This window comes from Antennarius striatus, chromosome 23 (assembly GCF_040054535.1).
Source record: "Antennarius striatus isolate MH-2024 chromosome 23, ASM4005453v1, whole genome shotgun sequence".
NCBI lineage: Eukaryota > Metazoa > Chordata > Actinopteri > Lophiiformes > Antennariidae > Antennarius > Antennarius striatus.
This window is the reverse complement of record NC_090798.1, coordinates 8,369,913-8,391,611: the sequence shown is the minus strand read 5'-3', so window position 1 is coordinate 8,391,611 and position 21,699 is coordinate 8,369,913. Positions and strand designations below refer to the sequence as shown.

Genomic DNA, 21,699 nt, shown 5'->3' with positions numbered 1-21,699 from the left:
TTATGGAGTCAGTTTATCGAGTACTCGGCCATCTCGGCTAGGATATGCAGAGACAGTGATGTGATCTTAACGTTAATCTCTTTGCCACTGCTCATTTGTGATATAAAGTGACAATAATGTCTTGTGTATTCGGCTGTGTTAGTGTTAAGTAGACACTTGAGCTTCAGTGTAGAATCTGACAGGTGAAGCCACGTCTTAACATCTGTGGAGTTTTTCCCTCTTTTCACACTGACAAGTACTCAAGTATGTACTTAAAGCGTACAGTAGAGACTTGGTTACAATGAAACTTCCTCGCACAGTGTTGGAACTCAGCTGTTGATTTTGCTTCTTGGTCAAAAGCCAGGTGGATCGTACAACATGAAATCATTTTTGGTGATTTTGTTTAGATGAGTTAGATTACAACAGCCATTTAAGAAGAAGTCCAGAAGATACATTATGAATTTCAATACAAACAAAATCATGAAAAAATATGAATAAAGATCTTAAAGACAAAAGTTTTTGTCAGTCTTGTGTGTTATGATGCCTATGGGCTGTCAGTTAATGTTAGTCTGATTTGTGGCTGATCCCTGGTCAATCAAGGACTCCCAAATGCCCTCCAATGGGCAAAATGGTTCGATCCATGTCATGATGCCTCAGGTGGATTATTCTAATGGTGCCTATTTCTCCTTAAATTTGATGCTTGAAATTGGGCGGATTAGTGACTCGAGTCGTTATTCTGGGTTGGATCAAAACAATAGCCACTATTTCAACATGTACTTCTTAAATACAAATTTATTTTATATCTAGTGATCCCTCGTTATTAGCGGTTAATGCGTTCCAGGAACCACCCGCAAAAAATTCTGCGATACAGCGACAAATGATTATTTACAATACAGTATTTAAACATTTATTAACCCTCCCCATACTGATATTAAACCACCTTATACCTGTATTAACTTTCGCCAGACTGTTAAAAGTACTTTTGTGTCTCACGGAAGTGCGCTGCTTTCCGAGACTCACGGAACTCAACGCACTTTTGGATGCCGTCAGCCAATAGAATGTGCGTACAGTAACACATGACTACCAAAAATCTGCGATGAGGTGAAGCTGCGTGTGTTGATGCGCGAGTGCGCATGGTATTACTGTATACAATTCTGCGCGTTCCAAACAATTTAACGATTTAAAAAAAAGATTATGACAGGACTGGAGTCAGAACACAATAAATACTATTATCTACAACGCACACTAAGATTTTTTAGAAGATAGATACTTTAATAATCCCGGAGAAAATTTCACAAAGACAAAACTAACAAGAATACTAAAAATGTAAAATCTGATGCTTAGTTGTCTGATGCAGCAGTTCAATAACTAAAAACAGCGACACATTCAATTTCAAAATTACAAGCATTCTTTGTAGTGTCTGGTAACCTTTGTCACCATAAACGGCAGCATAAATGGATTAGAAAGATACAAATTCCAACCCATGTAATAATTTTCTGTAACACAAGAATGCGAAGTTAATGAATTTTGACTTAATTACGTCATTTTGAAGTACTGCTTTAACACGTTAGAAAAAAAATGTTAACTTGATATTTAATGGTCATCAAACCAGATGTAAACCAGCCATGGTTAGAGAGTTGGCAGGGTTTTCAGGGTTATTGCCAAAACAAGCGAGGATTGATCCCGTCTTAATGCCTGTGGCTGATAAAATAAATGTCCATTTAATTTAGAACAGTCATCTGGCGGCAGGTTTTTCTTTTTTTGGTCTTGACCAAACAACCAATCAAGCAAGAGTCAAAGTATTGATGCCGTTTCAGGCTGAACAGCTGAGTGTCTAATCATTACTGTCTTCACAAAAACCTGACAGAACTGTAGATCAACAACTTTAAAATATATTTAATCCTTATTATAAAACCAGGAATAGCAATTATTGCACCTTTGTCGCTCAATAAGATTACATGCAACAATTCAATTTCTTGAACTTTGCTGCACAGCAGCTGATGTGTTCCCACAAATTTTGATTTTGATCCAGCAAATCAAGCGTAAAGGTTTTTTGGACTGAAATTACAATATGTTGACTTAACAAATCAGTTCTATTGTACCCAAAATGCAAGAAGAGACTGTTCTGGTTCAGTTATTTATTACGTCAAATGTTAACAGGTACAAATATTTACAATAATATTCCCACAATACATTGGTTAAAAAAAATTTCAAAAAATTCTTAATCAAATCCACTGCGATAACATTATTAAATCACTGTCAGTATAGTAAACTTTGTTAATAAAGTTGTAAATAATCATAAACGGCCAAAACAATTTAACTTTCGCTGATTGGTCAACTCCTATTGGTTGCTGCTGAAGGACTGCCGGTAGAAGACTTTGGCATTGGTGGAGTAGTCCATACTTATAGCGGCGCCAATATTCTGAGCTCCCAGACTCGCACCACCAAGGGCTGAGGAGTGCTGCAAAATCATGAGGCTGTATCCATGGAAACGACCCTTGAACTTGTTGGATGACGCAAGTTTACCCAAGACCTCTGTAAACCCTGGTCAGATGAAACAAAAAGAGGAAGCAGATTCAGTGGAAGACCTCTTATCTTAAATCAATGGTTATTTAATTTATTATTTATTATATAATTTATTATTATCAATTAATGATTCCACTCCAGAAACCAACCTGGCTTTAGGAGCTCCCAGCTCCTCCACACAGAGCCCTCACAGAGGATGGGCAGCCCCATCTCACCATTCAGGAGCGGCTGTGATTACAGATAAGATGAATATCATCACTAAACATCTCCGCTGTTGCATGACTCGATTTAGTGAACACGCACTGTCTCTTCGACATGACTGTTAGAACATGAATTACCTCCTGCGCTGTGGGTAAAACTGCCTCGACGTGTTTGGCCAGGACTCTCCCAGCCTCGGTGAACACATGCTGGCAGAGAGCGTCTCCTGCTTCAGCACCTTCAACACGGACACCGTGTTTATTTCACCTCTTAAAAACAACCGAAGCAGAAAGTGATGCACCAAATTACCTTCAGCCAGCTTCTTGCAGAATCCAGCAAAGTGAGACTTGTTGAAGTTCCTGTAAAGGTGTGGCAGCATGCCCATCAAATCTGACACCTGAGGTGGATTATATATTATATAGTGGATTATATATTATATATATTATATTTCACATATGAATTTTTTCCCCACAGCATTTTACATCAGAAGAAGGAAACAAGATTTTTCTAATTTATGAGTCTTGTGTTTTTCTTTTCTTTTTTGCTATAAGATCAGGCTAATTTCTGAATAAACTGGAAATGTTTCCTCAATATTGCTGCAGTCTGACCTGGAAGTGTTCTTCCATGTCTTTTCTGACACGCGTGATGTCGTGAGGAGAAGTGACCAGGTTGTCTCTGGCATCAAACACTGTCTTAACCGCCAAATGAGAAATCCAGAACCCTGAGAGACCAAAAAAAAAAAAAGACATCAAATGAGTTTGGTCCAGTCAATAAAAATATAAAACATCCATAAATATTTCCATGGTTACCTGACCCTTCGTCACCCATCATGTGACCCCAGCCTCCGCAGCCAATCTGTGATCCATCAGGATTGACTAACTTACAGTTGGAGCCCGTCCCTGATATCAAAACGACACCTCCTGCAGAAAAACAAATTAAGAGAGACGACAATTACATGATAACTGACTGGTGGCGCCAGGCCATAAAGCTTGAAGTGACACACTCAATACACACACCTAAGGGGTAAAGTATCATACCTGTTGGAACACTTCATGGTCATGATTTCGACTGTAAAATGTTAAGAGTATTTTTCAAATGTCAACTATGACAGCGGAGTTAATCTTCTGAAGGTTGTAAGGTGTCAGTGCAGATTTTACAGACATAAAATATACAACAGATTGGATTAGATTTAACTTCAGTGTTAAGTTTTGTGCTTTTTAATTGTAGTGAAAGAGGACATGAAGGGAGTTGTTGTGAGAGACGAGGATGCAGAAGACGGGGTTAGATGGATACAATTGATTCGCTGCGGCGACCCCTGAAGTGAAAAGCCGGAAGGAAAAGAAGAAAGGAGAAGTTAAGTTTTGAGCTGAGGTTTCACTCCAGTAATAAAAAAAGTACACTCACCACGATCGCTGGCTGTTGCCATGGCACCAATGGCGTCTGTGGTAATAAAATAGTGCTGGCTCAGAGTGGGGAACTGTTCCCTCATCTGGTCAATCAGTTTGTCGATGGCGTCCTTCTGCTCCCCTCCACTCAGAGACATGCCCTGCACACAAAGTCCGTCAGAAACTTGTCCATCGTCATCGAGCACCTTCAACAGGAAGTAAATGAGCAACGGGAAGGCCTGTGAGATGTTTACTGACCAACGAGCGTAGCGGCGTGTTTGGATCCAGCCCTGCCTCCATCTTAGCTCTTTGGACCATGTCGTTGATGACCTCAATGCATTTGTCCACCCCCACCAGCTATCCAGACAGACAAACGACACAGGAGCAAAGTCTTCATGTCATCAGATTTCTTTGTTTCATTTCATAATCAAACTTGTCAATAAACTAAGTCTAAACAACATGTCTAATAGTTTTTGTTATTTTCTTTCCTTTAAATGTAGATGGGAGGATGAGTCTTGGATCAGAATAGACCATATCTGGAATCCAGGATCATTTTTCGCTGTTAGTTTTTCTGTAATTTCTCAACAAATAATGCAACTTGACCCCAAAAAATATAGATCCACCTGATATCAATATATTTTAATAGGGAGTAGTCTGTCCTTTGTATTACAGTCCCAGGGATAGATCCTGGATTTCAGACGAAGATTGTTGAATTGCCATTCTCAATGTTTCTTACAAACTAACTCCATCCCTGACTCTTACCCAGTGGTTTGTGGACGATCCTTCTGTCTGGGCCAGGATCTTTCCATCTGCTGCCACCAAAATCGCTTTGGAGTGGGTTCCTCCACTGGAGGAAGAGAAACACATTCGTGATCAATAAAAACTGGTTATATATTTACTTTGGGTAAGGCAACAACGACACAGACTATGAAACTTTCGGGGTGTAATTTAAAAAAAAAAAAAAGACCTGAAAAATAATTTTAACATTCATTCTCATAACTGCATTTAAAATGACAAGCACTTCCACAAAATCTGAGGGAGGCTGATCGATCATGAGACGCGCAGAAGTCGAATTTTCTGCAGCTGAAATCACAACTTTAGTCAACAGACGTTTGACTGCGGTCATCAAGAAAATACGAAGACATTTCACATACATCCTCTACTTAGTTATAAATGGAAAAATAACACAGAGAAGGCTTTTTTTAATTTAAATTTAGTCATTCTTACCCCTCGACGCCGCCGAACACCGATGTCATTTGTAACTTCCTGCTTTGGGACAATCTCAGTGCGCAAATATCGCGAGAACGACAGCTGCTCTTGAACCTGTAGCACTGATCAACCTGTAGGCGGCAGTAGTGTCCCGGGGAAATGAATAAATCTACTTTTCTCACAGAACTACTGTACAGATTCCAGTATTTTTTTTAAAAAATGTGACCACATTTTGTTATGCATGGACAGTTTTGCCAGCAGAATGCCTTTGTAACTAATTAAATTGGCGACCAGCTTCTTTTTGCCAATATTACTGTCAAAAAATACCCGCTTCTTGAAAGTCTCACACCCCTTCAGTTAAATAGTAAGCTCACACCCCACTATATTTGCCAAAATAGACGCCAAATCTTTATTTCATAAATTCACTTTATTTTGTATTTCGTTAGAAGGCTCTTGTCCGTGCGCAAACCAAAAGAGAAGTTACACAAGACTGAGGAGGCGGGAGGAGAGGAAGAACAGCGCTGCTCGGCGCTCTCACACCATGCGCTGCTCACTCATCCTGTGTCAAGTCTGCAGTATTGCGTGAATACCGGATGTTACTTAATTCATACGTCACAGTAAAAGCACACATCAATACGATTACCGTTTATCCTGAGCGTCCTTTGGAATGAGTACATCAGAGGGACAGCACATGTTAGAGGTTTTGGAGATAAAGTCAGAGAGGCCAGACTGAGATGGTTTGGACATGTCCAGAGGAGAGATAGTGAATATATTGATAGAAGGATGCTGAGTTTTGAACTGCTGGGCAGGAGGCATAGAGAAAGACCAAAGAGGAGGTTTATGGATGTAGTGAAAGAGGACATGAAGGTAGTTTGTTGGAGAGAAGAGGATGCAGAAGACAGGGTTACATGGAGGCAATTGATTTGCTGTGGTGACCACTGAAGGGAAAAGTCGAAAGGAAAAAAAGAAGTCCTTTATGACGGGGTTTATTTTCATTTCAGAACTTTGTAAGCTCAGTAACACTACAAACTTTAATTGTATCAATTATTTACATTTTTTTATGTCACTGTTGAGCTGTACATGAATGAGGTTTCATAAATAGACCTGATATGTCTCATTGCAATAATAATCATTGCGTGATACACAGTACAGTACCTCTTTCAAAACAGAGTGAATATTTAATTTATCACCGCCTTTCAGATGAACTTGTCCATTCTAGTGAAACATGGCTAGGTATCATGAAGGGCGTATTATTCATTTAATGTCAATCTGATATTTTGAGGAGATTGTAATTCATCTAGACATGTCTTCTATAATGGCATAAAATACTGTGCATGTTCAAACAATTTAGGTCTTGAAACTAAATTTTGAGGAATGTCCTTTGACATATCAAGCCTCAAGATAAATAAATAAAAATAAAGACCTACCCACCTAATTTTTGACTATACTGTGAATCTAAACACCATAAGAAATATTGACACTTATTGAGTCAAAACTTTAAATTGATACTGTAATTAGGTTTTAATAGCTTCCTGTCTGGGTTTCAGATGGCACTTCGGAGTACAGTATTTAACTTCTGCAGGGGACCTTTTATAAAAATATTTTTTTATTTGTCTTGTCCTATCTTAAAAAGCACTCATTACAAAAAATTACTTAAAACCTAGTAATATCTAAATAATACATACCATATAATACTACAGGTTTATAACAGGAAGATCAGTAAGGAGATGTCTTTTTTTTTTACCAGACTTTTATTGTGAAGGACCTAAGCGGAAGCTCCTGTTATCTCCAGCAGGTACCTTTTCAGGGTCCAGCCCGACAGGAGGACTGAGAGGCAGAACAGACGCAGCGACAATACTTGGACATTTATAAGTTAGTCCGGACCACCCTGAGACTTTTCTGGATCTATTTATTCCACAGCGACCCCGAAGTGAACGCGAGGCGAACAATTAATGTGTCTCCACGGAAGGAAAGCGGAAGAGAGAGACAGAAGGGGGAAGTTGTTGGGGGAACAGAGGAAAAGTAACCCCAAATAATTGATATTCCTTCGTCAAGTTGAAGTCAGACCTCAGCTTCCTGGAGGAAGGGTGGCCCTGGAGCGTTTGGGGCATGGACACCCACGTTAAGGAGGGACAGCTGTACGTGCAGCACCAGAAGTTTGGAAAGGTAAGATTACTAGTTAGTAATGACTCACAAAAGTTTGTGCAACAACACAATAGAAATGTAATGAAATATAAATACATAGAAGGCACGAATCTGTGTGAGGTCTCAGCTCAAATATTCATAAAAAACAGTGGACAACAACATAAATAGAAATAAATCCATGTCATCGTGATTTAATGATGTTTCACTTTACGAGGCAACCCAAACCTGTTGGGTCAGTTCAAATAAATCAGTAAAAATACAGACATTGTAAATACTCCTAACAGCAGGGTTCGTAGGACATTTTTTTATGATATGAAGAGAACTGGAAATGTTCCATAATTTAATGCAGGTTCTAAAGCTAGTTGATAGATTTTTGCATCATAACAACGTCATCTGTGTTTGAATCTTTTTTTTTTTCTAATCTGAAAGCGGTCTGGTGCTAATTTGCACTTGAATGTTTTAAAGTTATGCAACCAGATCACTGGTTTACTGAAAGTAAGCACTGGAAAGTAAGAAGAACAAACCAGTGGACGATGATCCTGCTTTAAAGAAGTGAATCAGATTCACTTGTTTTACCTGGAAAACATGAAATGTGCACTAATGCAGCACAACATCACATGTGTGCACATGTGTAAAAAATAAGCACAATAAATTAATGAAATAGTTGAAAAATAATGACAATAAAGCTGAATATTTGAGTTGTCGTCGCTGGTGTCTTCAAAGGGAATCGAAGTGCAGATGGAGAGAAGTTATCACAGTTTGACTTATCTGGCCTTGGTTTGATATGGCGATTTGTCTGTGTGTGCAGTGTGTTTATGGGCTGATGTATGTGTGTTAACACTCAAGTATATGTGAAAGTACCAGAAACCAAACTGGACAAAGTTGGGTTCACGGAGTTAGTCAGACTCTCCACATCGCTGTGGAGCTGCCAACAGTCACGGGCTGAGTCGTGTGTGTGGACACAACTGTCACCTGTGTGTGCACATGTGTGTGTGTGTGTCTGCTCCAACTCTGGCCTCGACACAACCCTGCCTTTGGTTTCAGAGCCTCGCTGGATGGGAACTCATTTAGTCTTTCTCACTTGTAAGACGCTCTTTGTCTGTCTTTCTCTGGTCATATGACACAAATCAGCCAAATGTTTTGGCTCTGTGTCCTACCCTGGGATCACCACCACCACTGCCTCTGTGTGTGTGTGTGTGTGTGTGTGTGTGTGTGTGTGTATCTATCGCCACATTTTCAAATACATGTCTTTGCAGGAAAGAGAATAGCAGTGGATAAAAAACAAGTAAAGATTCAGGAAGCTGGATGTAGGCTGAATGTAAAAATGTTAAAATTGGCATGAGGTATAATTATGTAATCAATAGGTCTGTCAGTGAATGCACACACACGGACACACAAGCTAGTTTCCATGTGCACAATTGGAAAATGTGACTTATTAGTTGAGTAGCCAGGTCTGACCCAGCTCTAGTTCAGGTTCTGATCCTGTTTATGATGTGTAAAGTAATAGTAGCGGCAAGAGGGCACAAGCCAGTGTCTTATTGTGCCAGTCCCAAGCCCAGGTAAATACAGAGGGTTGTGTCAGGAAGGGCAGGAATTTTTGCCAAACATGCGAATCAAATCTATGACTTCCATAGCGGAGCGGTCGAGGACCGGGTTAACAACGACCGCCATCGATGCTGTTCACCTACAGGGTGTCGGTGGAAATTGGACTACTGTTGGTAAGGAGAGGAAGAAAGTGTGTTCATAGGAAGAGAGAGAAGAGGAACGCCAAGAGTATAGGACTGAGAGTAGGGATGTTGAATGTTGGAACTATGACAGGAAAAGGTAGAGAGTTGGTTGACATGATGCAGAGGAGTGGGGTAGACATACTGTGTGTCCAGGAGACCAGGTGGAAAGGTAGCAAGGCTAGAAGTTTAGGTGCAGGGTTCAAGTTATTCTATCATGGTGTAGATAGGAAGAGAAATGGAGTAGGAGTTATCTTGAAGGAGGAGTTTGTTAGGAATGTCCTGGAGGTAAAAAGAGTGTCAGATAGAGTGATGAGTCTGAAGCTAGAAAAAGAAGGTGTGATGTTCAATGTTGTTAGTGGGTATGCTCCACAGGTAGGATGTGAGCTGGAGGAGAAGGAGAAATTCTGGTTGGACTTTCATGAAGTCATGCAGAGCATACCTAAAAGTGAGAGAGTTGTAATTGGTGCAGACTTCAATGGATATGTTGGTGCAGGAAACAGAGGTGATGAGGAGATGATTGGCAGGTTTGGTATCCAGGAGAGGAATGCAGAAGGACAGAAGGTGGTTGACTTTGCCAAAAGGATGGAAATGGCTATAGTGAATACTTACTTCCAGAAGAGACAGGAACATACAGTACAGTGCCCTATAAGACTAGGAGCACACAGTGTCGTAGACTACAGGTAGACTACATCTTGTAGTCTTGTAGTCAATCTTGTAGTAAGTGGACATCTTGTGTAGATGGCAGTGGCTCAGCAGTAGAGCAGATGTCTTGTAGACAGATCGCCCCAGCAATCGGTGGATCGAATCCCGCTCCCGCCATGTTATCACCGGAGTGTGAGCTGACGGTGGGAGGTGTCAGCTCACCGTTCAGCCACTGCCGAGGCGCCCTTGAGCAAGGTGCCTTCCCCACTTCAAGCTGCTCAATTGGAGCGCCTTCCGGAAGTCGCTGCCCATCACTCTGCCTCCCGATGTGTGTAGTTTGATGTGTGTACTAACTGCATGCTTACAGGCCCCCTTGTGTACTGTGTTTCAGGGGGCCTGTGTATACACTGACCGTTAAAACTAACACAAAAAACATGTAAATACCTGAGCGATTATGTAATTTTCATGCGGGGATTAATAAAGTATACTTCTTCTTCTTCTAATCTGAAGGAGATCAGTGACTGCAAAGTAGTGGTGGTTGGATAGTAAGGAGGGGGAGACTGATCTATAAAGGTTGGTAAGACAGAGAGACAGAGATGGGAAGGACTTTCAGCAGGTTAGGGTGATTAAGGATAGGGATGGAAGTCTATTACCAGGGGCCCGTAGTGAGATGGAAAGATGGGAAGAGTAATTTGAAGAGTTGATAAATGAGGAAAATGAGAGAGAGCAAAGACTAGAAGAGGTGACTGTTGTGGACCAGGAAGTAGTAAAGATTAGTCAGGATGAGGTGAGGATGGCATTGACGAGGATGAAGAGTGGAAAGGCACTCGGTCCTGATGACATACCTGTGGAGATATGGAAGTGTCTAGGAGAGGTGGCAGTAGAATTTGTGACTGGGTTGTTCAACAGGATCTAAGACAATGAGAAGATGCCTGAGGAATAGAGGAGGCCCATTTTTAAGACGTGCAGAGTTGTGGCAACTACAGAGAAATAAAGCTAATGAGTCATACAATGAAGTTACGGGAAAGAGTAGTTGAAGCTAGACTAAGGGCAGAAGTGAGCATTTGTGAACAGCAGTATGGTTTCATGCCAAAAAAAAGTACTACAGATGCAGTTGAGGATGTTGATAGAAAAGTACAGAGAAGGTCAGACGGAGCTGCATTGTGTTTTTGTAGATCTGGAGAAAGCTTATAACAGGGTGCCGAGAGAGGAACTGTGGTATTGTATGAGGAAGTCTGGAGTGGCAGAGAAGTATGTTAGAGCAGTGCAGGACATGTATGAGGACTGTAAGACAGTGGTGAGGTGTGCTGTAGGTGTGACAGAGGAGTTCAAGGTGGAGGTGGGACTGCATCAGGGATCAGCTCTGAGCCCCTTCTTGTTCGCTGTGGTGATGGACAGGCTGACGGAGTTGGACAGGAATCTCCATGGACTATGATGTTTGCAGATGACATTGTGATCTGTAGTGAGAGCAGGGAAAAGGGGGAGGAGAAGCATTCTTCTCCTGTCCTGAAAAGAAAGAATGAAGGTTAGCCACAGGAAGACAGAGTACATGTGTATGAAGGAGAAGGACCCAAATGGAAGAGTCCCGGTGGAACAGTCCAGAGCAATGGAGAGTGTGGAAAAAGCGTTAACAGGCAGGATGGAACAGGTGGAGAAAAGTGTCAGGTGTGATATGTGACAGAAGAGTTCCAGCTAAAATTAAAGGAAAGATATTCAAAACTTTGGTGAGACCAGTGATGCTGTTTGGTCTAGACAGTGTCACTGAGGAAAAGACAGGAGACAGGACTGGAGGTAGCAGAGATGAAGATGCTGAGGTTCTCTTTGGGAGTGACCAGGAAGGATAGGATCAGGAATGAGTACATCAGAGTCAGAAAGGCCTGACTGAGATGGTTTGGTCATGTCCAGAGGAGAGATAGTGAATGTATTGATAGAAGGAGTTTTAAACTGCCAGGCAGGAGGCCTAGAGAAAGACCAAACAGGAGGTTTATTGATGTAGTGAAAGAGGACATGAAGGTAGTTGGTGTGAGAGAGGAAGATGCAGAAGACAGGGTTAGATGGAGGAAATTGATTTGCTGTGGCAACCCCTGAAAGGAAAGCAGTGAACCACACTCAGCAGTGAACCACACTCAGCTAACATTAATATATTTATGTACTGGCTAGTGCACCATATTAAAACAGGAACACGGTCCAAAGTCTTCTCATGAGAAAAATTGCAAATGAATGTTCAAATTCTAAATTTTGCAATAGACATTGCAAAGTGTCCATGTGCAACTGTTACGTTACAGAACACCATGAAGTAAGGGAAAGGAACACGCTGCGTCGTGTTACAACTTTTGCTGCTTGATGTGAAAAGAAAACTTGAAAATTTCCCATTTTCCGTGACATCCTGAGGTCCGCCATGTAAAGCTGTCTTAGAACTACTTCACATTTGTAAATAATTTATTATTTTTACAAAGATAAAGCATTTTTTAATCCCTAAAACCCCCAAAAATATACAATTGTTTTTTTGCCTTCATGACGCATTAAGTAAGATTTCATGACACAGAAAGAAATCATCAAGTTGTTGCATTTTCAAGTCCAGGGTAAAATGATTGTGTGTCACTGGTGATACACAACTCACAAAGATTAAACAGGCAGGACAGCATTGAGGAAGTTTCTGTGTCATGATCCTTTTTGCATAATTTCCACTCAGTGTCATGGTGACTGATAACGGTCTGTTGCCTTATATGGAGTAACACACACACACACACACACACACACACACACACACACACACACACACACACACACACACACACACACACACACACACACACACACACACACACACACACACACACACACACACACTGCATACTGCAGCAAATATTAATGCTTCACACCCTGACTGCGTAATAACATATTTGTATGAGGCAAACCGCGTTCCTAATCATCGGAACGTTAGTGATGTACCGAAGGAAACCATAAAAACAATACAAACAGATGCACACATACCACCATGCAGACACACACTTTGAAACATCTGGATGCAGAATGAAGAAAGCAAAGTGAATCCTGGGTAATAATGATCCCACACATTTCCTGTCTTGAGAGTAGAAGCTGATGAAGCCTCGAGCCTTTATGTTATTGGATCATTTATTTATTCAAATCTTCATGACACAAGTCAACACAGTTGCAGCTGGAGGTTAAATATCTGGTTGTGCAGTATATTGATATTCATATATCTGTAGTTATATATCTATATTTGTACGTGGCCATCATGCAGACATTCATCCATATCTGCAGTGACTTGCATGGCTCTTATGTTCTCTCATGTTTATGATTCATGGCAGAGAGAATAACGTGAACTCTACTGAAAGCTGTTGCAACTGTTCTTATTTCAATCCAGTTCATCTTTATCTCAAGATGTTGTATTTCCACTGCTGACAGTTCTGTTGCAGTTGTTTCAGAGACTTCTGGGACAGTCCTGTTCCCTTTTCCAGCAGTTGGGAGACACAAGATGAGATTTGTTTTTGACATGACTAGCAGCAGCTTCTGCTCTATTGATGGCTGAACTTTTCCTCTGTTGTGCTCACATTCACTGTCACTCTCTGGCTCGATTTGTCTGACTCTACAACACTCCTTCCATGCCTTCAATGGAGGAATGTTTTCATTCGTCCTTCTTGGTATGCGTCTGCTTATTACAACAAGGAGATAAGGTCTGAGGCAAAGCTGAAAGCAGCAAGACAAAAGAATTCCCAACATCACAGGAAAGTTGGTGACGTTGTGTGCATTTATTATCATTTATCGTCTCAAAAGCTCAATGAAAAAATGTAGCACAGAATCAACTTGTTCTGTTGGTGTCATCCACTGTTCAGGTCAATGCAAATGTGGAAAGACACTAAAATTTACTGTTCAAATATTCTGTATAACAATAATCAACCCCCTGTGACCCACGACAGCAAATGAAGCAGGAATCAATAAATGAATGAACGATAAATAACCACCCAAGGCCATTATTCTACATGTATTTCTCATTACTTTAGTGTTCGTCTATTGTGATATTGCAACTTCTCTTCTTTTATATTATTTTTTCTGCCACTGACATTCATATTATCATTATGGGAATTTTACTTAGAAGTGTTTCCCGACACCGGAAATGCTGATAGATACAGAAAGAAAAGTAAGCAAAAAAATGAATTCAGTTTCAGATTCGAAATGACTGCTATGACATGACACCGCTCTTAAATGAACAAATACAATCACTTGTCCCCAAAAATGGTTGTTTGTTCTTTTATTTAAAAAATGTAAGAAGCACTGGCCATGCTGATTTCGGCCTCTTAAACCGTTATGTGTACGTCATATTATTTATAAAAGGCACTGAATCAGTGACGTGCAGTTGAGGCAGGTGAGGCACGGCCTCACTTCGGGGATTACTAAAAATTACTGTCTCTGGACCAAACAACATCGCTGGTCTCACCACAGTTTTGTACACTTTTCATTTTAGCTGAAACTCTTCTATCACACATCACACCTGACACTTTTCTCCACCTGTACCATCCTGCCTGTACACTTCTTCACCTCTTTCCCACACTCTCCATTGCTCTGGACTGTTGATCCTCAGTACTTGAAATCCTCCACCTTCTTGATCTCTTCTCCCTGTAACCTCACTCTTCCACTTGGGTCCCTGTCATTTACACACTTGTACTGTCTTACTGCGGCTAACCTTCATTCCTCTCCTTTGGACAAACCTCTACCTCTCTAGCTTCTCCTCCACCTGTTCCCTGCTCTCACTACAGATCACAATGTCATCTGCAAACATCATAGTCCATGGAGATTCCTGTCTAACCTCGTCTGTCAGCCTGTCCATCACCATAGCGAACAAGAAGGGGCTCAGAGCTGATCCCTGATGTAGTCCCACCTCCATCTTGAACTCCTCTGTCACACCTACAGCACACCTCACCACTGTCTTACATTCCTCATACATGTCCTGCACCACTCTAACATACTTCTCTGTCACTCCAGACTTCCTCATACAATACCACAGTTCCTCTCTGGGCACCCTGTCATAAGCTTTCTCCAGATCTACAAAAACACATTGCAGCTCCCTCTGGCCTTCTCTGTACTTCTCTATCAACATCCTCAAAGCAAATACTGCATCTGTAGTACTCTTTTTTTGGCATGAAACCATACTGCTGCTCACAAATGCTCACTTCTGCCCTTAGTCTAGCTTCAACTAATCTTTCCCATAACTTCATTGTATGGCTCATTAGCTTTATTTCTCTGTAGTTGCTGCAACTCTGCACATCTCCCTTGTTCTTAAAAATGGGCACCAGCACACTTCTCCCTTCCTCAGGCATCTTCTCACTGTCTAAGATCCTGTTGAATAACCAAGTCAGAAACTCTACTGCCACCTCTTTATTATGATTATATTTATCCTGTGATGTGTATTATATAGTTATTTTCTGTATGTTTCTGTTTCACATTATTTTTACTCAAAATTGCTGAATTTTCACATTTACCGCTGAAATACTGAGAAGAGACCGGCATTGAGGCACCAGCCAGCCGAGCCTCACCCTGGATTGCGCAATGGCTGGGCTAGCTATTCTGGCATGCTATACGGTGCGGCAGTGGCTCAGTGGTAGAGCAGGCGGTAGAGCAGGTCGTCCAATGTTCTCAGATCGGCGGTCCGATTCCCGCTCTAGGCCAAAAAACACCCGGAGAGTCAGCTGACAGCAAAGCGCCGTCCCTCTCACAAGTTGCTCATTTTGGGCGCACCAAGAAGGAGCTGCCTGCCACTCTACCTCCCTTTGCATACTTACAGGCCACCTTGTGTGTGTTTGGTGTATTACAGGGGCCTGTACACACTAACAAATATATACAGTATATGCATGCGTTTGATGGGGAACATGTATTGAAGGCAGCATCCCAGGAGCCGATGAACGCAGCATGACTTTCCTGTCCCCACTTCAACGCCTGCATCAAATCGCCTAACTATAACCATAAAGACACGGATTCTATGTGGCCTATCTGCCACTCTCTCTGTCTCTCTTTCCCTCACCCTGTCCTAATCTTCATTTTATTTCTTTTCCACCCAATTTGTCAAGGCGGATGGCTGCCCAAAAGAGTCTGGGTCCTGCCCAGAGGTTCTACCTCACTGAGGGAGTTTTTCCTCGCCACTGTCACTTATGCTAGCTCTGGAGGGTTCAGTAGGGTTTTTCTGTCTGTTAAAGCGCTTTGAAATGTCTGTTGCCATGATTAAGCGCAATATAAAACTTGATTGATAGATTTTTTTGTCAACAACTGTGTGTAACGTCTTCCTTGAGTTGAGCGGTCCTGAAACCGCTGGGAAAAGGCACGAAGTAAGGGACGCAGTTCTCGTACCTCATGATAGGGGGCGCTGGTGATCCCAGGGATTCGACCGAGGATTGCTCTTCCTGGGCTGTAGAAGAAGTGACAGCTAACTACAATCTTAGTCAGCAAGTCAAATGCTGCGAGTCAAATGTTTTCTGCTTGCCTTACTATAAATATGGAGGATTACATATCTCAACTAAATTTAAAAAAATAATTTTCTTCAGAAGGAGCTGTGAATGGACTTCATTTATAAGTAAACATAACATATAAAAAAACCTGTAGGTAACAACATAACAAGTTTTTTTTAATCAAATGGGCTTATTTGTGTGTTACAGTTTGTGTGAATAATTATGCTATGAAAAGATAACCCCACTCACTGTTGCTTATTAAATGGTGAATAAGTTACACTGTAGGTTCATACGTTTGTAAACATCTTCATCTGATTATGATGAAGTCAGTGCCTCACCAGCCATGAACCAGGGGAGGCAAGTATCAGCTCTCTGCAGGAAGCTTTGGCCCCAACAAGTGAATGTCAGAAAACACACACACACACACACACACACACACACACACACACACACACACACACACACACACACACACACACACACACACACACACACACACACACACACACACACACACACACACACACACACACACACACACACACACACACACACACACACACACACACACACACACAGTGAAAAGTACAAATACTTCCAGAGGACACAAGGGATGTCAGGGACTTCCCAAACTGGTGTTTTCTTACACACTTTTCTTTCTGCAGTGACTACATACCATCTCACATGCGGATGTGTCATCGTGTTGTCGTTGTTCACACACATTTGTAGTCTTAGTGTTATTGTGAGATACTAAATGTTGTGTTGTCATGTCCAACCACGTGTCCCTGCGGAGGAAAAGCTCCATTGTTCTCTGTTGTTTCCTCACAGAGATGATGCACCTGTTACCCACTGACCCGACTAACATGAAAAAATCTATGTCAAGTGTTTTATGACTTTTCTACCATAAATTTATTGATATTTTGTGTTGAAAAATGAATAATAGTTGTACTCATAGGTGAAAAAGTTGAATAAGCACTGAAGCTGTTTGAATTTGACCCTCTTTTTTAAAAACTTTTCAAACTGATTTTTTACATGTGATTTTCCATTTTTTTGAAACTCCAGTAGATGTAGATCTAGATTGAGAGTGTCTATACTGGAAATTCAGTTTATTTATTTCAGTTTATTTTCTTCTTTCCAGACATGTTATTACAACAGATTTTACTTTCATCAGTGTTGGAACATCAACAACAACATCCGAAAAGAAAAAAAACACTTCCAGGAATTCAACATCCTGAACTCAAGATCCAACAGTAGCTCATCTTTTTATCTAAATCACTTAGAATTTTCTTTTTAATATGATTTCCTTGTAATTTCTCAGTAATTTGTGTTCACATCTGTTTTTGTGGATCTACCTTTTCCTCAGAGCTGGCATACATACCTTGTATTGTACATACTGTACTTACTAAAATAAAACTGCGATGAGGTCAGTGGCACCACTGACTTCAGGGAAAGGCGTTGACTAACGCCTTGCATCTGCTGCTGATTGATAGAGGAAAACAAACGATCATCACCCACCTCTGACATATCTCAGGTAGCAACGCTGAATGGAAGAACCAGGAAACATCACTGCATCACGTCTGAAACGCTTACATTCTGCATTTTGCTCTTCATCACTTTGATAATCTGTGGGGAAATCTGACCTTTGTCCTTCGTCCTCTGCGGTCTGTGTGTTTCATTTGAAAATAGTTGTTTAATCAAAAGACCGATGTAAATACAGACATGTTCTGCAAAATGCAATAAGTGAAATAATCCTTTTGGATTTTTGGATGCTCCATATCATTTGATTTTAAAAGCTTTTTAGTGGTTCCAGCAGTTAGACTCTGCCTGTTGTTTGGTACATAGCAGAAAGTTTTCTTGGTACTTTCAGATCTTTCTGCTGAAAGCTGCCGCCTGTGGCTGAAAACGAGGTTTACATTGAGTGAACTATAACTTTTACGTCCCAGAACAGCTGAAAGATGCTACGGCAATCATATAATCTGGATCTATATATGTTCAGCCGTAAAATATTAATTTCTATGGCTCTATTTTTGATTTGAATCTTTTCCCCTTTCTGACTTTTCCTCTTTTGCCACTTATTAGAAATGGAAAAAGAACTGGTTTGTCCTCTACCCAGCCAGCCAGAATGGCATCGCCCGTCTGGAGTTCTTCGACTCACCCTCGGGTGGAGGAGGTGGGGCTGGTGGAGGTTCAGGAAGCGGGTCCAGTGAGAAAACCAGGAAGCTGGACAAGAAGATCATCCGCTTGTCCGAGTGTATTTCCATCCTGCCGTCACTGATGGAGAACTGTCCCAAAGAAAACATGGCAGCATTTCACGTGGAGACAAACGACAAAACACACGTGTTTGCTGCTGAGAAGAACGCCGCTAAGGAGTGGATGGACACCATGTGTGACATCGCATTCCAGGTACATTCAGGTTGAACTTTCAGTTCAAATGTGACCACTGCCTTCATAGCGTACATTTTAGAACGAGTGAGTGGCTGAGACGTGGGTGGATGTGTTCCTTCTTAAAGTTCAAGCTTCCTTTCTTTCTCGTGTATTTTTTCTTTTGCTCACATATTATTAAAATTATGAATACATGTTGAAAAAAAAAGATTGAAGAAGACTGTTGCTTCAAATTTTGATCTTAACTTTGATTGCAGTGTCATTCTTTCGGTTGTGTTTACCGTGAGCTTTCCAAACTTTCCCACATGCTCCTGGGAAGTCTCTGCTGGGTACATTAAAACACACGTATTAAAAACAAAAAATGTCACATATTTGGGAAAGGAAAATAGAGGCCATTTCCAAAAGGAACACCTTTTCACAAGCATGTTGCCTGTTGGCATGTCTGTGTGTTGGCAGGGAGGAAGCGGTAGCAGCAGCACTGCCACGGTGTCTAACGGAGCACTGCAAGACCTGCAGATGTCTGAAAACCTCATCTACTATTCCAGAGAGGAGGGTAGGAACAAACAGTCTAGTCTTTCAAAAGATTCAATCTCAAGACAAAAAACCCTGCAGCATAGAGTCATCTGGATCAGAAGTTAAGTCCACCTCTTCTGTCCTGCAGTGAACGAGTTTTGGGTGATCGTTCAGCGCACTGAAGCGTCAGACCGCTGTGGGCTGGTGGGCGGCTACTGGCTTAAAGCGGAAAGTGATGTCTTAATCTTGAAGGAGCCAAAGACCAAGAAGGATGTCCTGGTGTGGCCCTACAAGCTGCTGAGGAGATACGGGCGAGACCGGGTGGGTTCCTGGGCTCATGTGGAGATAGAACTCTCTTTTGAGATTGAACACACCTGACAAGTTCAGACAGAGGGAGTTTGGTGTGTTAAATTTAGAGCGGGCCGATGTAAATTGATCATAAAATAGAAGTGCAAATAATGTTTTAAGCAGATGTGTGTGTGTGTGTGTGTGTGTGTGTGGTCAGAGCCTTGCCTTATTTAGCTCTGCAAGCTGTGGTTGTTTTTAAGAGGCCTTGCTTGCTAGAGAAAAACAACCTTGGCTTTTAAAAGGTCTGCTTTAATTTTGATGGGGTAAATGACAAAGTTAAGAGGATGTGATCTGTATGTCTAGGTTATTTCTTTTATGAAAGTGAAAGCAGGTTAGGAAAGAACAAATTATAGTAAAACAGTACAAAGAAATCTTCCAAAATTCAGTTGTCTCCTGATGCTAGGAAAAGAATGAATCAGAAAGAAGTACAAGGACTTCTTTGATTACTTCAGTCTTATTTTAATTGAGACAAATCTTTCTAAATTTTAGTCACACACACTTTGGAACCCAAACAAACATTTCCCCTTTCTTCCATTCTCTAGATGATGTTTTCATTTGAGGCGGGTCGGCGCTGTGACTCAGGTCCTGGTAATTTCACCTTTGACACGAAGCAAGGCAATGAAATCTTCTCACTGGTAGACCAAGCTATTCAGTCGCAGAAGGTTCTGGCTGAGGAGCGCCACCTTAGCTGCCCCATCAACTTTGATCCAGATTGCCCCTCATCCCTGCAGAGCCTTCGCAACATCATCCTCAGTGCGACTCCAGCGACTGCAGATAGCAGCAGCAGCTGCAGCAGCAAGGAGGCAGATGGCGATTCGGGCGGCAGCAAGCCGGGCTCTGCTGATGGTGTGCTGGGAAAAAGAGAGGTCGGAGATGGAGGAGGAAGGGGTCAAGGAGCAGTAGGACACAAAGGGAGGACTTTACCAGAGCCACCAGCCATATTGGGTGCTTTGGGAGGAGGGGGGACTCCTCCAAGGACTCCCAGGGGGCAAGTGGTGGCAAAAACTGTTTCAGATGACGAACACATGGGTCTTTATTCAGAGCCAGCGGATTCAGTCCGCTTGCCCATGACCTCGGACTGCCTCTACTCTGACCCGGTGGACACCATCAAGGGTCAAAGCCAAACCAGCAGTCCGTCCACCCTTCCAGTGCTCACCTCACGTCTTCGACCAATGGCAGATGAGGTATGTGGCGGCCAAGGGGATCAGCATCACCATGGAGGCAGCAACCACAGGAAACCGCCAGACCTGTACTCACATGTGTACGACCAGATCAGCCTGGAGCTGAACCAGAAAACAAATGTGTTGAGTCTAAACGGAGCTGCGGGGGGAGGACGAGGTACCAGGCAGCCCCCCACAGGAGGTCAAGCAGAAAGGGCGTCACCACCTCCTGCTCCTCCGCTGGAGCACATATATGACGAACCAGAAGGTTGTTCCAAAGTTACCATATCCGCAAGTTTAGGGATGAGTATTTACGACGAGGCCCGGTTGGAGCCCCAGAGTCAGAGGAGACAGGAAGAAGTGAGAGCCCCTTCAGGACATGAGGGAAATTACAGTGCCCCCTCCCACGGAAAGCTGTCACAGCCCCACAGACACTCCCCTCCTCAGACGAGACAAGGCCGTGGAACGCCACAACCTCCAGCTCCGAGGTGGCCCAAACCCGTCACCGCTCCCAAGCCGGTCAGGGGCGCTTTTGTTCGGAAGGAGCCGATGCCGCTGCCCCCTGGGAAACACGAAGGTTCTAGTAGTAATGTGAACAACAACAACAATGTTTGGGGGGGAGGAGGGAGCAGAGATCTGTACAGCAAAGTGTATAAACAAAAACCTCCATCTGCTAATTTGTGGTACAACCAGCACCGGCCGCTGAGATCACCGGATATCATCTACGACAACCTGGGAGATATTTGACTTTTTTCAATTTTGTAAAGGGACTGAAATAAAGAAAACTCTTCCCGAATGTTTTAAATTCTTTCAGTTTTTGAAAGGACAAAGCTCATTTCTTCCATCTGCCGTCTGGAATAATTATTCAAGAAGCCGATTCATTCTAGAAAACCACCATACGTCTTAATTTTGTAGAATGAAGTGCAACAACAAATGTCTGACCACCCTGTGTGTCTGTGGGTGTGTGTGTGTTTGAGAAAGTGAGTGTTTGCATGGTCAAACCCACAATTGGAGTACCAACCCA

General features: G+C 42.1%; 2 protein-coding genes across 5 annotated transcripts; one reads left to right on the top strand and one right to left on the bottom strand.

The window, feature by feature from the left end:
- Positions 1 to 2,102: 2,102 nt before the first annotated feature.
- nagk (N-acetylglucosamine kinase) lies at positions 2,103 to 5,415 on the bottom strand. The gene is made up of 10 exons (XM_068308226.1): positions 5,316 to 5,415; positions 4,851 to 4,935; positions 4,347 to 4,445; positions 4,108 to 4,249; positions 3,513 to 3,623; positions 3,312 to 3,424; positions 3,013 to 3,100; positions 2,844 to 2,941; positions 2,655 to 2,733; positions 2,103 to 2,523 (listed from the first exon to the last, which is right to left on the bottom strand). Exons 1-10 carry the CDS (start codon positions 5,342 to 5,344, stop codon positions 2,321 to 2,323), a joined length of 1,047 nt encoding a protein of 348 aa, XP_068164327.1. The 5' UTR covers positions 5,345 to 5,415; the 3' UTR covers positions 2,103 to 2,320.
- Positions 5,416 to 7,116: 1,701 nt separating this feature from the next.
- Positions 7,117 to 21,432, top strand: dok1b (docking protein 1b). Of its 4 annotated transcripts, XM_068307636.1 has the most exons (7): positions 7,117 to 7,463; positions 17,411 to 17,522; positions 17,636 to 17,803; positions 18,352 to 18,675; positions 19,111 to 19,207; positions 19,316 to 19,488; positions 20,058 to 21,432. In XM_068307636.1, the coding sequence occupies exons 4-7, from the start codon at positions 18,547 to 18,549 to the stop codon at positions 21,420 to 21,422; spliced, it is 1,764 nt and encodes a 587-aa protein (XP_068163737.1). In that variant the 5' UTR covers positions 7,117 to 7,463; positions 17,411 to 17,522; positions 17,636 to 17,803; positions 18,352 to 18,546; the 3' UTR covers positions 21,423 to 21,432. The 4 variants fall into 4 exon arrangements, with proteins under 4 accessions (XP_068163737.1, XP_068163736.1, XP_068163735.1 ...); XM_068307635.1 differs by having other exon boundaries at positions 17,411 to 17,803; XM_068307634.1 differs by lacking the exons at positions 17,411 to 17,522; positions 17,636 to 17,803.
- The last annotated feature ends 267 nt before the right edge of the window (positions 21,433 to 21,699 follow it).

What these genes read in the sequence shown, in the direction of transcription:
- nagk (XM_068308226.1), bottom strand. Translation starts at nt 5,344, where the DNA reads ATGACATCGGTGTTCGGCGGCGTCGAGGG. An exon ending in GGCAACAGCCAGCGATCGTG is followed by an intron (nt 3,624 to 4,107) that starts GTGAGTGTACTT and finishes GTTTTTCTGCAG; the next exon opens with GAGGTGTCGTTTTGATATCA. An exon ending in CTGCAAGAAGCTGGCTGAAG is followed by an intron (nt 2,942 to 3,012) that starts GTAATTTGGTGC and finishes TCCGTGTTGAAG; the next exon opens with GTGCTGAAGCAGGAGACGCT.
- dok1b (XM_068307634.1), top strand. Translation starts at nt 7,407, where the DNA reads ATGGACACCCACGTTAAGGAGGGACAGCTGTACGTGCAGCACCAGAAG. An exon ending in AGCACCAGAAGTTTGGAAAG is followed by an intron (nt 7,464 to 18,351) that starts GTAAGATTACTA and finishes GCCACTTATTAG; the next exon opens with AAATGGAAAAAGAACTGGTT. An exon ending in GGAGATACGGGCGAGACCGG is followed by an intron (nt 19,489 to 20,057) that starts GTGGGTTCCTGG and finishes TCCATTCTCTAG; the next exon opens with ATGATGTTTTCATTTGAGGC.